Below are 15,605 nucleotides of genomic sequence, written 5' to 3'. Positions count from 1 at the left end.
CCTCAGCTTTACACTCTGTTTTTTGCCAACAGCAAATGGCACTGAGAGAATATTATGATAATCCATTAATTAAATCAATAAAGGCATTAATGAAATCAATAAAAGGCATTTGAGAAGCATGAAAAACCATTCCCACTGACCCACAACATTATCACTTGAGCATTGGGATCTACCTAACAAAAGAATGGAGTATTGTCAGCAACACAGCTAATAGGTATGATCCAGATCCAGCTGACGATCCAGATCGCAGACAAACACTATGGCCCAAAAGGTATAACCCTCAGACTGGAGTGCAATCTTGGATTGTGGCCTGAAGCAAAAGTATTCTTCCAAGGTTAGGGTTAGGATACATGATACATAAGAACCTAAGAAGTGCCCTGATGCTGGATCAGACCCAGGGTCCATCTAGTCCAGCACTCTGTTCACACAGTGGCCAACCAGCCATCGGCCAGGGATGAACAAGCAGGACATGGTGCAACAGCACCCTCCCGCCCATGTTCCCCAGCAACTGGTGCACACAGGTTTATTGCCTCGAATTTAAAGGGAAAACAGCTACTACAGAAACAAATATCCTTATTTAGTTGCTTCAGGATTCCAGAATTGCCCATGGTTCATTTGAAATTTTTGAGGAAGTCCCTGACCTTGCAGGATTTCTGAGCATGCATCAAAACCAAATAAATTGGCATGGATGAAATAGGGCAAAGTATTTGGTAGATATAGCAGGAATATAGCAACAGTGAAGCAATAGAAAGCATGAATCTAGACAAAATGTTTCATGTAGCAGCAAGCAGGATCTACACTACTGCTTTAAAACAGTTTATAATACTTTTGGCAACTGTTCGGGCCCAGGACACATTTCATATACCGTTTCAAACCGTTTTCAAAATGTTATATCCTGCTTGGTGTAGATTTGATCCAGGTTGAAGAAGAGGCTTAGAGCATGTGCCGAAAACATTAACCTCATTAAGGCAGTTACTAGATTTCTAACTTTTAAGCAGTCCTGCATTTCTTTGAGCACACCCCTCTTTTTCTAGAATTAACTTGCTATATAATATATTGCCATGTACCCAACAGCAGTTCTAAGGAAAGAGTTTTTACATTAAAAGTTTTGTGGTAGTGATGATCTTCATGAATTTTATTATAGTGGATTGGAATTACTTGACTTAAAAATGTATGGGTTAAAATCTAGATGTTACTCCATAATCTGATGTTACATTTCAGACAATGATGAAACTCAGGCATCTGCAAGCTTATGCCTCATCATGGGAATTGATTCATCACACTGCAATCAGTCTTTTGGTTCTTATCTGAATACAGATTAAGATGCTGGAAAAGATTTACATGTTTGTGCTGTAGAGAGAATGCACAAGAAAAATAGATTCGACTGGTGATAGGGTTTAGCTTCAGTATCAATTACCCATAAAGGTGATCTGCAAAAGATTATTTATAAACTGGATTAATGCCATTTTCCCTTTTTTCACAAAGCAAAAGAAGGCTAGAAATTATCTAAACCTTTCTTTTCTCTTCTTATAATTTACCTTGGAAAGAACAGCAGTGTCACATGCTGGCCTTCTTCAATATTTTTACAGACCCCCTCAATGGCTTAAATGTTTATTCCTCCTCAAGCACCTCATGATCCATAATCACTTTGGGGACAGGTTTAAAAAGAAAAAGTGGAATCAGAAATTGTGGAAAAGCCAAACATTTAATTTGAGCTTTTACAAATCTAAACAAAAGTTCCTTGTTCTAAGGCAAGTTCTACAAATCCATTTTAAAATGTGATAGTCCTGCAATATCTTTCATCATCAGTTCAATGAAGGTAAATAGTCCGAAACTGTCTGTCAAATACTGTTTAGTTCTATCTTAATTAAATGCATTAATTAAAAACAATTATTTAATTGTAAACTGCTTTTGGGAGTTGGGGGCTTTTACTGATACTAGTAGCTGATAAAAGTGGCCATAAATATTTTTTTATAAACATATCTATATCCATATGATCCAAAAAGGGGGAAAATGTCACAAAATGTTTCTTTTACCTATTAACCTTATGTATGATCAGTAGCCAGGTGAAGTGAGGACAAAGCCTGGGTAACTAGGACAGAATGATGTGAGAACACTACCGTGATGTAAGATGCTACGACAATAGAAAAAGCAACAAGCTAAGAATATTGCCTACAAACCTTTTAAAGAAGTACCAGACATAATACTGATAATAGAACCTGATGCAATGTGTTTCCTTTTCGCACATAGAAATTTAGTTTCAGCAAAATAAATTTAAACAATGATCTGGTTCAAATACTGCAGCCAAACCAGGGCTAAGCTTTCCCCTTCCTCATATTCTCCAATTCTTTCCCTCACTTCTGCTTTTGAGTTAATAATAGTTCGACTGAGGACCAAGGGGGGATCTACACTATTGCTTTTAAAGTGCTTTAAAGCACTTTGAAAACGTTTTGAAACCTGTATATGCAGTTTGTCCTGGACCCCAACAGTTGTCAAAACGCTTTAAAGCAGTAGTGTAGATAAAGCGCTTTAAAGCAGTAGTGTAGATCCCCCCCAGATCAGGCAAACTGCAGTTGCCATAAAGTATAACTAGCCTCAAACTAGAAATGGAAGCCTAGTTCAAAGTATGGCGTTCTGAGAAGAGTCAAGGTATTCAGAGGAAACAGAGATTGAGGGGATTACAGGAGAGAAAGGGTGTTAAAAGGGGGAGGGGGCGTAGCTCAGTAATAGACAACCTGTGTTACATGCAGAAGGTCCCAGGTTTAATCCCTGGCATCTCCAGGTAGGACTGGAAAAATCCTGCCTGAAATTCTGGAGAGCTGCTGCCAGTCAGTGTCGATGATAATGGACAGTATCAGCATCTTTCTGCTCTCAGACCATATTCATCTGGCAATGTATCTGTCAGTCAAGGCCTTACAGAGGCTGAAATTTACAGCTGTATCTCCAGACCACAACTGTTTAGCCAAAGACAGGTCTAAGAATTTATTTATTTATTTATTTATTTCATTTGTATACCGCCCAATAGCCAAAGCTCTCTGGGCGGTTCACAAAAATTAAAACAACAAGCATACAGCATAAAATATAAAAGATGAAAGCTTAAAACCACAATATAAAAGTACAACCGGAATAAAACCAAGCAGCAATGCAGAGATTTAAAACATAGATTTAAAACAGCAGAGCTAAAAGACTAGGATGCTAAAATATTGGGAAAATAAAAAGGTCTTTACCTGGCTCCAAAAGGAATACAATGCAGGCACCAGGTGGACTTCTCTAGGGAGCTCATTCCACAGCCAGGGTGCCATAGCAGAAAAGGCCCTCTTCCTGGTAGCCACCCGCCTCACTTCCTTTGGCAGGGGCTCAAGGAAAAGGACCCCAAAGATGACTTTGGGTCAGGGCAGGTACATATGGGAGGATGTGATCCTTCAAATAACCTGGCACCAAGCCATTTAGGGCTTTGAATGTTAAAACCAGCACTTTGAATTGGGCCCAGACATGAAATGGCAGCCAGTGCAGCTGGAAAAGTAGTGGTGTAATGTAGTCCCATTGGCCAGTCCCCATTAAGTAATCCAGACAAGAGGTTATCATAGCATGGAGAACTGTAGCTGGGTTATCTCTGTCCTGATAAGAGTGTAGTTGGTGTATCAGACTAAGCTGATTAATAAATCCTCCTCCTATGAATCACTTAACTATTGGACTTCATCCCCTCCTATTCTGTGGTTTAGAGACACCTTAAATAGTCACCTTTGTTCCTTTTCCTCCGCTCTTCCCCCTTTCCTATTAAATAAATACTTCTTGTTTTTTTCTATATTATTAAGTTGCCCACTGGTTTTCCCCACTTCCCTGAAATATGGGGAAAGGTCAGATGGAGCCCTGACCTTCTTCCCACTCATCCATCCTACCACTGGTTTGTACCCAGATTCCATAGTTCCCTAAGTGGAAGGTAAAAGTAAAGTAAGATTATATATAAATAAGCATTGGTATATGGCAGAGATGTTTTACATTCTTCTACTAGATTTTTAAAAAATGATTGACCAGACAAGTCTCAATGGAAGGGGATAAGCCATATACTTACTGCTTAGAGCAGGACAGTTTGGCCATCCTGGTCTAGGCCACAGAATCATATTAGGCCTGTTCAGGCAGCCACTAACCCTTTTGCAGAAAATGGTTAGTGAGCATGTTTTAACCATGGTTATGTAGCCACCAGGATTAGGAATGGTTCACATGACACGCTAAACCATAATGTTTAGCTCAAAATCCTTAACCACTATGGCTTAGCATGTCGTCTGAACAAGGTCACTATAACAAACTATGGTTAAGAGAAATGGAGCCAGGTAAAGAAAACACCAATCACCTGCTCGTATTAGGCTAGTTTTGACTGTTTTTAACAGTATTCATTGCATTTTATTAATATTCTGTGCAACTTTGAGGACTTAAATTTAAAAGCAGGATATAAACCCATCACATAAATAAATGGTAAGGTGCACATAGAATATTGTAGCACTTTGTCAGGCATACCATTTAGATTGCAAAAAATGAAGAATGACAAACAAATCTCCTGGCTGGAGAATGCTGGGACTTGTAAGACTTTTTTTCTTTCTAAAGTCTCTGCAGAGGCCACCAGTGAGGGAGGAAGCAGCAGCCAGGCACCTCTCCACCGTGCCTGGGTCCAGCTCTAGCTGAGAGCCCCCTCCCTCCTGCTGTCAACTGTAACTGCTGAACTTTCCAACTAAGATTGTAGTGCCTGAATTTGCTTTCCTTTTCCTCCTCCTCCTCCTCCTCCCTCCCAATCCCCTTTCCTTTTGTGTCATGTCTTTTAGATTGTAAGCCTGTGGGCAGGGACTGTCAAGAAATACTTTTGTAAGCCACCGTGAGAGCCTTTTTTGGCTGAATGGCGGCATAAAAATCCTTAAATAAATAAATAAATAAACAAACAAACATACATAGGATTGTGCCCCTTTTCACTTTCTGACTTCAAATCCTTGCCACCAGCAAAAAGCATACACAATTATATGGAGGGCAAGTTGAGATACCATATAACAACCAATCCCTTTATTGTATTTTAATACATGGAACAAATTACAGAGGAAATGACATATTTTAAACCCATTTGCACATATGATTTGACCCCCAAATGCACAGGAAATGTGAAAACATTAAACCTTAATTGACCTAATCATCATGTCAAACAGCAAGGAGTTTTTGATGCTCTCCTTCATTTCAGCACAGGTCACAGTCAGGTATTATGAGGTACCCAGATGGGTCTTTGTTCTACTCAGCCAATCACAGGGAACACAAGTGGCTGCTCATTTGAATATCTGGCCTTACATAAGAGTACCACTAGATGAAAGCACAGGCATTTGTAGGCAGGCAGACAAGCAGGCAGACGTACACGCAATCTTGGTATATGAAACAATGGCTTTAAAAAGACCAATACGCAGGAGACCACGATACAGGGCACAGACCAGAAGGAGAAGGCGCACAGTCCGAAAGAGAATTATGAAGTCTGTGAGAAGGTGCCGGAGGCAGAAACCCTCAGCTAGAACTGGCTCCAAGCTGCCAAAGAGACTGCAGACTAGGAAGATCCGAATGACCAGAGATGCTTGGGGCATGTTGCACTCCTATGTAGATGGCATCTACAGGAAAGTGTCTGGGGAAGCTGAACGCCTAAGGAGAAAGGAACGACGCCCCTCCATAATTTCCTCAGACGTGCAAACTGCCTTGAGGCAAGTCATGCCAAGGAAATACAACAGGCGAGCTGCCTACAGCAAGACGCGTTAGAAAGATATCCTTTCTCTTTTCTGTGGCTGGCTTAAGACTAAGAACAGAAGAGGAAGAAAAAGAACAGACACCAGCATGAGAGAAATTTCAACCTTCTGCCTGCCAAAAAAAGATCAAACATGACCTTCAAATTGCCAAGGAATCCTGTAACCTACCACTTTTTTTCTTAAACCAACCTCACTACCAACTATTATTTGAAAATGAAAAAAAAAAAAAAAAATCTGGGAAAGACAGAACCCATCCCTACAACACTGCAATCATAATAAAATCTACCTTCCATTAAGGTATTTTCTGTTATCCGTGGAAGTGGCTATAAGACTATGAAATACCAGAGACTTTCCATCTTTGTGAATCTGAGTCAGCAAAAAGACAATACAGATCAACCAAACTTAGAAAAAAAGGACTATGTGAGGTGCTGAAGATACGGTTCCCTTGCAATAAAACAGGATTAGCAGGATTGTTACGTGTGTCTCATTTATAAAGGGGCCTGCCCTCGTGTGTGTGTGTGTGTATGTGTGTGTGTACGCACTTTAAAATGATAAAATCATGTGGGACAATGATGGGCCATCATTGAGGGTCATAGCAGTGTCACAGAGTAAGACCTGATTCACACATTTTTTTTGTTTCTGATGATGTGATAATGGCAGTGTGATAGCTTGGTTGTGTGAAACAGCTCATAAATTCACTTCTGAGGGACTGAGGGTATTTATAATGTAAATGCAGTGAAAATGATGGGATTTTCTTTAGGATCAACAGGCTACATTTGTCTTTGATGTTGCCAGATCCTGAAAGTGCAGGTTTTCTTTTTCCAGTAGACAACTAAATGCCCCAAACACTGCAACTGAAGAATATAATCTGTTTAGTTTGCAACATACTATAGACCCAACAACCCAATTCAAGCAAGAAATGTGTGTTTGTGGCTAGGTTATATTTAAAATATTTAAAAACAAACAAAAAACAAACCCATCTGAACACTGAAGTCAAGCAGCCAGAGAAGAAACATTCTTTCTCCTAAATCAGTCTTGAACTAAATTTTCCCAAATCTAGTTTTTGAAAAATACCATAACCCCTTATCCCAACTCTTTTGAGTTTTACTATACTTTTGTTCTAAGAAAGGACTGAAGAAAAGCCTATATTATAGCAACATCTTCTTCAGTCCAGGTGGCTTAAAGGGCTTTTCTATTTAGAAGGGGACCTTGAAAGAAGGCTATTTCTTCAGTGCCATGAAGAACTTAAGATCTAAAGTTTTGGTCCATAGCTTCTATTCCTTGTGGAATGGTATTTGGACTACATTTTACTTAGCTTTCCTCAGTGGTCTTATGTGGAATGGTGGCTGAAGGTTCTACTCCTAACTTTCAAGAACACCATTCCGTACAAGACACATGAGGCAGACAAAAAGCTATTGCCATTCCAGGAAAGTCTGATTGGTATTTATAGTTAGCCCTTTTCACACTGACTTTGAAGATTGTCACACCATCAAGATGACTGGCAAAGGCTATCCACTGGAAGCCCAAACTATACGTTAAATTCATGGTTTATATATAGCCAAAGGGAATCCAGATTTAAGCCATGGCTGGCCTTTTTTCTATTGTACTGTTTTTCTTGATGAAAAACCCTCCCATAAAAGCTTTCATCCTTGGGCAAATAGCTTCTCAGAGGTGATTATTGATAGAGGGGATTAAATCACAGACCCAATCTGGATCAGGGGTTGCACAGCTCTTATTTTTTCTAGTTGCAAATGAAGCTCTCCCCATTCCAAAGAACATTCAAATGTGAGCAACAAAATTAGCTCTGTATCCAAACCACAAGTGCAAATAAGTTAAACACACAAGATAACATTTTTTTCATTATCAAACAGCAGGAAACACAGAAATTCACCAGGTGTAACAAAATACTTCCTAAGCCTACATTCAGGCCGGGTTCCTCCCACGACCCGTGGATCCATGTAAAAAAAGAGATTGGCAACATTACTGTTGTCAGATGCTTGGTTCAGAGTTCTCAGTTCCTTCATTCTCAGTGTTGGCACAGATAAACCGGTAAGAAGCTCTGGTCTTTTTCGAGATACAGGTAGGCTCCATCTCTGCTTGTTCTCTCTCTCATGTGTTTTGAGGTGCTGTAAACAGATTTTGAATTTGTGGGGTTCTCCTTGTACTACAGACTTCTCTCCTCACAGTTGAAGATGTTCATAGCAGCCCTCCAAGTGGATGAGATTTGGCTAACCTACTTGCAAGAGGCCTTCTGGAAGCAGAATCAAATTGTCTTCCATATCTTGCTTTTCCCTTCTTCTCTTTGTGGCCTGTATTGTTTACTCTCACCTTGACCCCCCTTCCTTGCTCTCCTCACTCGGTGTCCCACTTTCTTGACCTATGCGCTTCCTCTGCTTCTTCCTTTGGGACTCTCATTCTTGGTGTGTCTTTCTGGGTCTCTCCACAGTCCACCTTCCTAGTTCTTGATCTCTCTAGATCTTTCTCAGTCCCTTCTTCTCAGGCCTTCGCTAGACCTAAGGTTTATCCTGGGATCGTCCCGGGGTCGTCCCTGCCTGCTCCGGGGATATCCTGTGTGTCATTTACATGAACAGGGATGAACCCGGGACAATCCCGAGATAAACCTTAGGTCTAGCTAAGGCCTCAGTCTTTCTCTTCCACCTCACCCAGCTTCTCTTCCTCCTTCTCCCTGGGAGTTGTAGGGCTTTTTTTCTGTTAAACATGCATAGGATTGCACTTTTAGCATTTTAAAATTTTATGTTTCAATTTTGCTGTAGGTAACTTTAAGTCTGTTAAGGGAAAGGTGTCTAAGAAACTGACACAATAATAATAATAATAATAATAATAATAATAATAATAATAATAGTGTTGTAGGGAAATAGCCCAAGAGGAAGGTAAAAGCATCACCTAGAGAAAATCCATTTTTTTTAAACAGTGTTTTAGAAAGCAATGGTAAAATGGCTGTCTACATGTCAGAAAATTGTAATTACCTCCCAAACACCCTCAGTCTTTTAACGCCCTTAAAATATGGCTTAGTTTTGCTCCATATTTAAAGCCCCATAACAGAATGAGTTTCATAGAAACAGGCTTGGAAAAAGGTTAAATGCAGTTTATGTTTTGAAGAGGTGCTATTTGACCATGTTTTGTTCAATTCACTGTCCAGAATAGTTTGGCTTTTAAATTTTATTTTTTGTTAACCACACCTTTGAAGAGATTATAGTTCTCCTTTATCTCAGAAGCAGAAGGTGTGGAGACTTCTGAAATAGATAATTAATCTCTATTGCTATCTATAGTTTCATAGTTAACACTGTCTTGGTTGAAGTGTAAAAACACATTCGCACTTAAGAAAATGGGTGATTAGTTAATCAAATGACAATATGAATGGTAGACAAACACAGAAATGACTGCAAGGTGGAGCTATTTATGAGCAGCCACATTACATGCACGGGAAATGTATTCATTGTCATTTATATACTCCACTTTTCAGTCATTTCAAGCAGTTCCTAAAACTTTTTTTGCACTAGTTTTCACACATACACCAGGAAAAAATTTCTGGCCCACCGCAGACCAAATTTGGGAACTTTTTTTCTGTCCATGCTCACCCAAGCAGTTACTCCACTTTAAGAAACTACATTTTTTACATCACAACCCTACATAGGTTGCCTGTTGTCATTATGTTTTTACTCTGGTTTTACTCTTGCAAACTTTCAAAGGTTTTATATTATGTGTTATTGTCCTGAATTATAGGGTTTTAATTTTGTGAACTGCCCAGAGAGCATGGTTATTGGGCAGTACAGAAATGCAATAAAATCCATTGAACAGAGATTAATGGAGCTTACTTTCTAACACGTGCATTTAGGATTGTGAACTTCATGCTCTTTAAACCCCTGTACTACTGAAGGAAAGAGAAGCCAAAATAAGAAAGAAACAGAAGTACAGCCTCCTCTTCAAACAGGAGTCATGTCATGTCATGTCATGTCATATGACTCAGGGATAGGCAACCTGGTGCTCTTTCCAGATGTTTTAAACAACAAATCCCATGATTCCTGGTCATTGGCCATGCTATCTGGGGCTCATGGGAGTTGTAATCCAAAATATCTGGAGGACATCAAGTTGCCCATTCCTGCCCTAACTTTCAAGCTGTTTGTGTGAATGCTACAACACTGAACCTCACATTTCTCCGATGCATGGGCCTGTTCACACAACATGCTAAGCCATGGTTAAGCCACTAACCCTTTTGTAGCAAACAGTTAGTGAGTTTAAACCATGGTTATGTAGCCACCATGGTTAGGAGTGGTTCACACGTTATGCTAACTCATTGTTTACATGATACGGTAACATGTTTAACCACCATGGCTTAGTGCGTTGTCTGAACAGGGTCAAAGTAAGGCTACTTGATAGGGGTGTGCACGGACCCCCCAATCCACTTCGTGACCCGATTCGGAAAATCCGGATCGGGCCCGATCCTCTTCGTGCCGCTCCGCCCGTCTCCCGCTCTGCTCTACGGAGCGAGATCCGGCTTCGCCGCCGTCACTATATGGACGGCGGTGGCGGCAGCGCAAGAGAAACCACCCACCCACTCCGCCCCTTACCTTCCTCCGTCACAGGATTCAATTGAGGCCCCGGTTGAAGCCGGAAGAGGCCTCAGCCTTCACTTCCAGCTTCAACCAGGGCCTCAATTGAAGCCAGCGATGGAGGAAGGTAAGCGTCCCTCCTCCCTGCTCCCTTACCTGGTGCTGCCGCTGCCGCCGCCGCATGGATGGTGGCGCCGGCAGCGCCAGATTAGTCCCCCTCCCCCCCACTTACCTTCAGGTGAAGCTCCGGATTGAGGCGATCCTCTTCGCCTCGATCCGCAGCCCCCCTGACTCTCTTCGCCTCCGCCTTAAGGGTAGGCGAAGCCCCCCCCGCTCCGCTCCTGCTTCTCCGGTTCGAGGAGAAGCGGAGCACATCCCTACTACTTGATAAAGTAGAAGGAATTCCCCCTGGGGTGGAAAGCCCAGAGGAGCTTCCACAAAGTCACCAAAGGTCGCGCACATCCTTGTGGGAAACCTCCCCCTCCTGCAAAAGGGCCAGAGGCTGTTCATGCCAACGTAGCTTTACAAAGGTAAGTTTGAAGCGCCTTCAGTCCTAAGGGCCATTAAAACCCAACGAGATCAGTGTCCACCTCTGACAGTGGACTCAGAAGGGTTCATTGGCCCAGACGCGCCCATCCCCAAACTTCAACTCAAGGGGGCGCCGAGATACACATCCCAAAAGAAAACGTCGCTCCATTTAATTCCCTGAGACTCTTCCCACCGCCCCCGGAAACTAGCATGGAACAGTCCAGAATAGCCATGGCTTCACCGGCTATTCTTATACCCCCCCCCCCCCACACACACACGCCGCGTCTCCACTAAGAGCCAGCGCATGCGCCCCTGCATCCGTAGGCCACCCTCACTTCTAACCCGTTACTGACACTGCGCTCTCTTCAACGCATGCGCCCTAGGGCTGCTGGCCGGCAACAGCCCTTGACGTCTAGGTCGCGCGCAGGAGCTTGAAGTCGACCGGTTCGCGCGTGCGCCGAGTGTTTCCGGACCTGGGGCTCCGTGGTCATGTTGCTGTCGCTCCAGCAGCACTAACAGCGGCGCGGGCTTTTTTTTATTATTATTATTATTCATTTATTTAAGCGAGGAAGCTGCGGATGGAGCCTGCCCATGGCGCTGCAGGTAGGGGCGGTCGCTACCCCCTGCTCTTTGCGTGCCTGAGTCATGACGATGCGGGGGCTTCTAGTGGTAGAGGCGGGAGCACCCGCTCCTCCCCTCCGCGCCTTTCTTCAGGTCTCCTTTTCTGCGTTGCAGGGGAGTTGTCGGGGCTCCCGAGGCAGCGTTTGGGGTGTGGCACGTGCTGCTGTTGGCAGTGTCCCTCCCGAAAGATTCCCAGTTCCAGTGGGGACACTGTGGAAAGGCAAAGTGGCTTGCCCCCCCTCCTCGCCCGCGTGGTCATGGGAGTTACAAAAGTGAAAGCACGTGTGAATGAAAGTTAAGGTTGTGTGTTTGGGTGGGTGGAATGGGGTTGAGGAACTGCCAGCCTGTCCCCAACGTGTAGTGGTGCCGGTGACTTTACATCACCCCCCCCCGCCCCCGACTTTCACCTCAACGCATTATTTTCTTACCGACAAAATGGGAGCAGCCTCCTGACTCCTGAGAATGCTGCTGACGACGTCTGTAGCGGAGACCTCCTTAGCCACCATGCTATACCTGCTCTCCAAAGTTTGCAAATTGTGTTGTTGCTAAAGGGTCTGGTGAAATTGCCACATTACCTGGGGACTGTTTTTATCCCCCCTTTTGGAGGGGTGGTGGTGTTTCAAGTTGTTCCTTAGGGTTCACTTGCTCATACACTTCATTTGAGTTTCAGCAGTGACCCACTCCTCTGGAGTGCTGTTGCTGCTAGAAGTAGTCCATGCATGCAACAGTAGCTTGGCAGGCAGGCACACCCTCATAGGAAGCTCCCTATTTGTTGTTCTAGCTCTGTGCAGTCTGCTCTGACAGGCAGCAGCAATCCATGTTCTCAGCCAGAAGTTTTTCCCACCTTGTCCTTGTAAGCGGAGATGTGAGGGAATGAACCTGGGATGTTCTGCTTTTGAAGCACTTGTTCTATCATTGAGTGAGGGCTCTTGTCCTCACCAAAGCAAGCAGCAGTGGTTTTGCATTCTGAAAGGTTGCCCGACTGACTAAGGGCATAAACCCATGCATATTTAGACAGAAGAAAAAAGTCCTACTACTCTCAGCATGCCCCAGCAAGTATGGCTGGCTGGGGCATGCTGGGAGTTGTAGAACATTTTTTTTTCTATCTAAACATGCATAAGAGTGAGCCCTAAGAGACAAAAATCCTTCACTGGGTTATATTTTTGGTTTGTCATTTGGACTAGTTGCCAGAAAATCAAGCGTCTAGGTAGTGTTCCCATCAACCCACAATTTTCTTTTTTAAAATTGTTTACAGAAATATGGATTACAAGAGTTGGAATCCCTAAGCAACACTTGATTATGTGTAGGTACAATAACATTAGATTTGCCAGAATGTTTCCATTATTTCCTTTGCTGACACTTTTTTCTGCCATAGAGCTTGTGGCAGTGGTAACATTGACATGTGGATATAGTTTGTGCATATTAAAATGGTAACTCACTGGCATTTAGGGACTAAGGCTGCAATCCTAGACACACCTGAGAATGTCAGTGGGGTTTACATCTGAGTAGACATGCATAGGATAGCACTGTGAATCTTCTACTCCTGGCTTCTATTCTTCTAATACTCCTTTAGAAAAGAAAATAACACTATTATGAGATACTGGATTCTAGATGAGATCTCTACAGGAGTGGGGAAGCATCAGGCTACTGTGCTACTACTAACCTATCTTTCTATGACCTTCCCTAATTTTTACACTAATGCTTCAGTGTCTGTAACTGCAGTTGTTTGGTACAGCATTGCAATTCTGAGATTAACAAAATGCAAGCACAATTGTCCATATGTGTAAAAATACACTGCCATATATTATAGTACCAATAGGCGGAAGCAAGTATAAAAAAATGCCACTCCCTTTCCCAATCTAGAATAAATAGGGCTTGATCCAGTGGTGCAGTCAGGCCAGGACTTTGGGGCCAGGCCCTACTCAGCAGAACAAACAAGAAGGCTCTCAAACATAATAAAGCTGGATTACCATATTATGAAATAAGCAATATAATACACATTGCCATCTAAAAGGCTCTCCATGCCCCTCCAGGTAGGACTATTAAGTCCAAAATCGAAAAATATCTATCTGCATTACTGACTTGATTCTGGCAACAATTGGCATATAGAAGTCCTTATAGGACACAGCATGCTAGACCTTTATGGAGAATGGGGTGCTTGTGTGCGCCTTCCATTTCTCTGTCTAGTCTTCTCCTTTCTGCTTGATCAAGGACAAGCTTGCTTGTGTTTGTTGATTGAACAGAGGGAGTGGTCTGGACAGGGTTATGGTACACATCCCCCTTCCCCCCATTTCTCTATAACTGAATTTTGAATTTCCTTTCTTTCTACGCTGGACAATCTCAAGCCTTGACAATCTTATTATGGCCAGAAAGCCTTTGCTATGCACTAAATGTACTGTGATAGTAGCAATTGAAATTGTAGCCTTTGTGTTGTTTCCATATTTATGGGTTTTACAGGCTACAGTGATAAAAGTCTTAATTTGCCTATTGGTGTCTTCATTTTTTGCTCAGGTTTACAGTTAATTGACAGTAGTTTATTATTAAGTTTGTCAAATCCATAAAATATATATTTCATTGAACCATTTGCTTGTTAGTGTATGAAGAGTTTGTATGGTTTTAGGTTAGCCGGAATTTTTGTATTTGGGTTTTTAGATTGTTGGATGTTTTATTATGTTCTTAATGGTTTTAATTTTTGTGAACCACCCAGAGAGCTTCGGCTATTGGGCGGTATAAAAATGTAATAAATAAATAAATAAATAAATAAATAAATGTCTTTGCATGTAGCATGGTGAAGAGTTGAGTGTAACTTGCAAACATGCATAATCATACCCCAATGAAATATTTGTCTAAATAAAGATAATTCAAATACACGTTCGCACACAACAGCTAACTATAGGTTAATCAACCGATAGTTAGCTGTGGCTACACTGGAGTAAATGAGTGTGATGCCTGTTACTGGCTTCTAGATTGTCAATAACCCAGGAACCTGTTCCTGGATTGTGTTGTGATGTGCGGACCTGGCACTGTGGATTGGAACACTGGCACATCACAACAACAACCCAGGAGTGGGTAGCAGTGTGCTCACTGAACTCCATGTTTTGTTAACCATGAACTTGTGAACTGGATCAATCTGTGTATCACCTTTTGGACAAATCTGACCACAAATTTCTAATGAGTTCTAAATCTGATAATTCTATAGGTTGGGCTTGTCTCTGTTTTGCTTGTAGGTTTGGTGATTTATTTATTTGTTATCCTATTACAAGTTCTTAGGGTTGAGAATATGGTGGGTTTTTTTTAATGCCATCATTTGTTTAAAGTTCTCTCTCAAGCATTTGTGGTTGATGTAGATAATGTTTAACTTTCAGAGTATCATAATATCAATCTGTCCTACAATTTCATAAATGTTTGTGGTGATTTTGCTAGGTGTACACCTGTTTGCTGATGGAGAGAACAAAGTCCAAAAACTTTTTAAATAGCTCAACGTAAGGACAAACTAACTGTGAATGTGATTACATGCACATTTTTTAAAAATGTAAAGGGCAGCTGTGGGGTTAGGAAGTAGGCATATGCTCCGCTCCGATTAGAAGCGCAGACGCAGGAGCGAATTGGCCTGCTCCGCCTTGCCCAGAGGCGGAGTAGAAGCGGACCGCGGACCCCTTGAAGCAAGGCGAAGAGAAGCGCCCATTTTCGGAGTGCTCCGGTTTCCGCGTTCCGCTTCTATCGCCATCTTGAAACATTTTGCCCATAGGATTGCATTGTGGAAAAGAATCGCAGATAACTGTTGTTTTTAAAGCTCTCTTTCTAAAAAATTCTTGTGCTTGGAGAGTCGTGGATGGGGGTCATTTTGAGACTACTCTCAGCTCTCTGCGTGGTGCGGGTCGTGCGCTAGAATTTTTTTTAAAAATGGCGGGAAAAATACCCTTTCCGAAGGGCTGGGAGCAGAGTCAACTCCCGGTCATGATCACATGATCCCAAAGTTGGAGGAGGGGATAGGCAAAACGGGTAACTTGGGATTCTGGGAACTTCTCTTTCTTAGTCTGAACGGACTTTTCCCAGTGTTTTTTAAAACAGTAGCCCCACCAAATGCACAAACACAACCTGAAATCATATACTAAGCCAA

At 42.3% G+C, this 15,605-nt stretch overlaps 1 protein-coding gene across 1 annotated transcript in view; it reads left to right on the top strand.

The window, feature by feature from the left end:
* Window positions 1-11,320: 11,320 nt before the first annotated feature.
* CMC1 (C-X9-C motif containing 1) overlaps window positions 11,321-15,605 on the top strand; it is a 47,316-nt gene continuing 43,031 nt past the window's right edge. The window contains exon 1 of the mRNA XM_063127658.1: window positions 11,321-11,467. Coding sequence (XP_062983728.1) covers window positions 11,443-11,467 — 25 coding nt within the window. The 5' untranslated portion in view covers window positions 11,321-11,442. The remainder of the gene's footprint in view (window positions 11,468-15,605) is intronic.

This window comes from Elgaria multicarinata, chromosome 1 (genome assembly GCF_023053635.1).
Source record: "Elgaria multicarinata webbii isolate HBS135686 ecotype San Diego chromosome 1, rElgMul1.1.pri, whole genome shotgun sequence".
Classification (NCBI taxonomy): Eukaryota; Metazoa; Chordata; class Lepidosauria; order Squamata; family Anguidae; genus Elgaria; species Elgaria multicarinata.
Note: the sequence above shows the minus strand (reverse complement) of the source record. Positions and strands in the feature narration are given on the sequence as shown.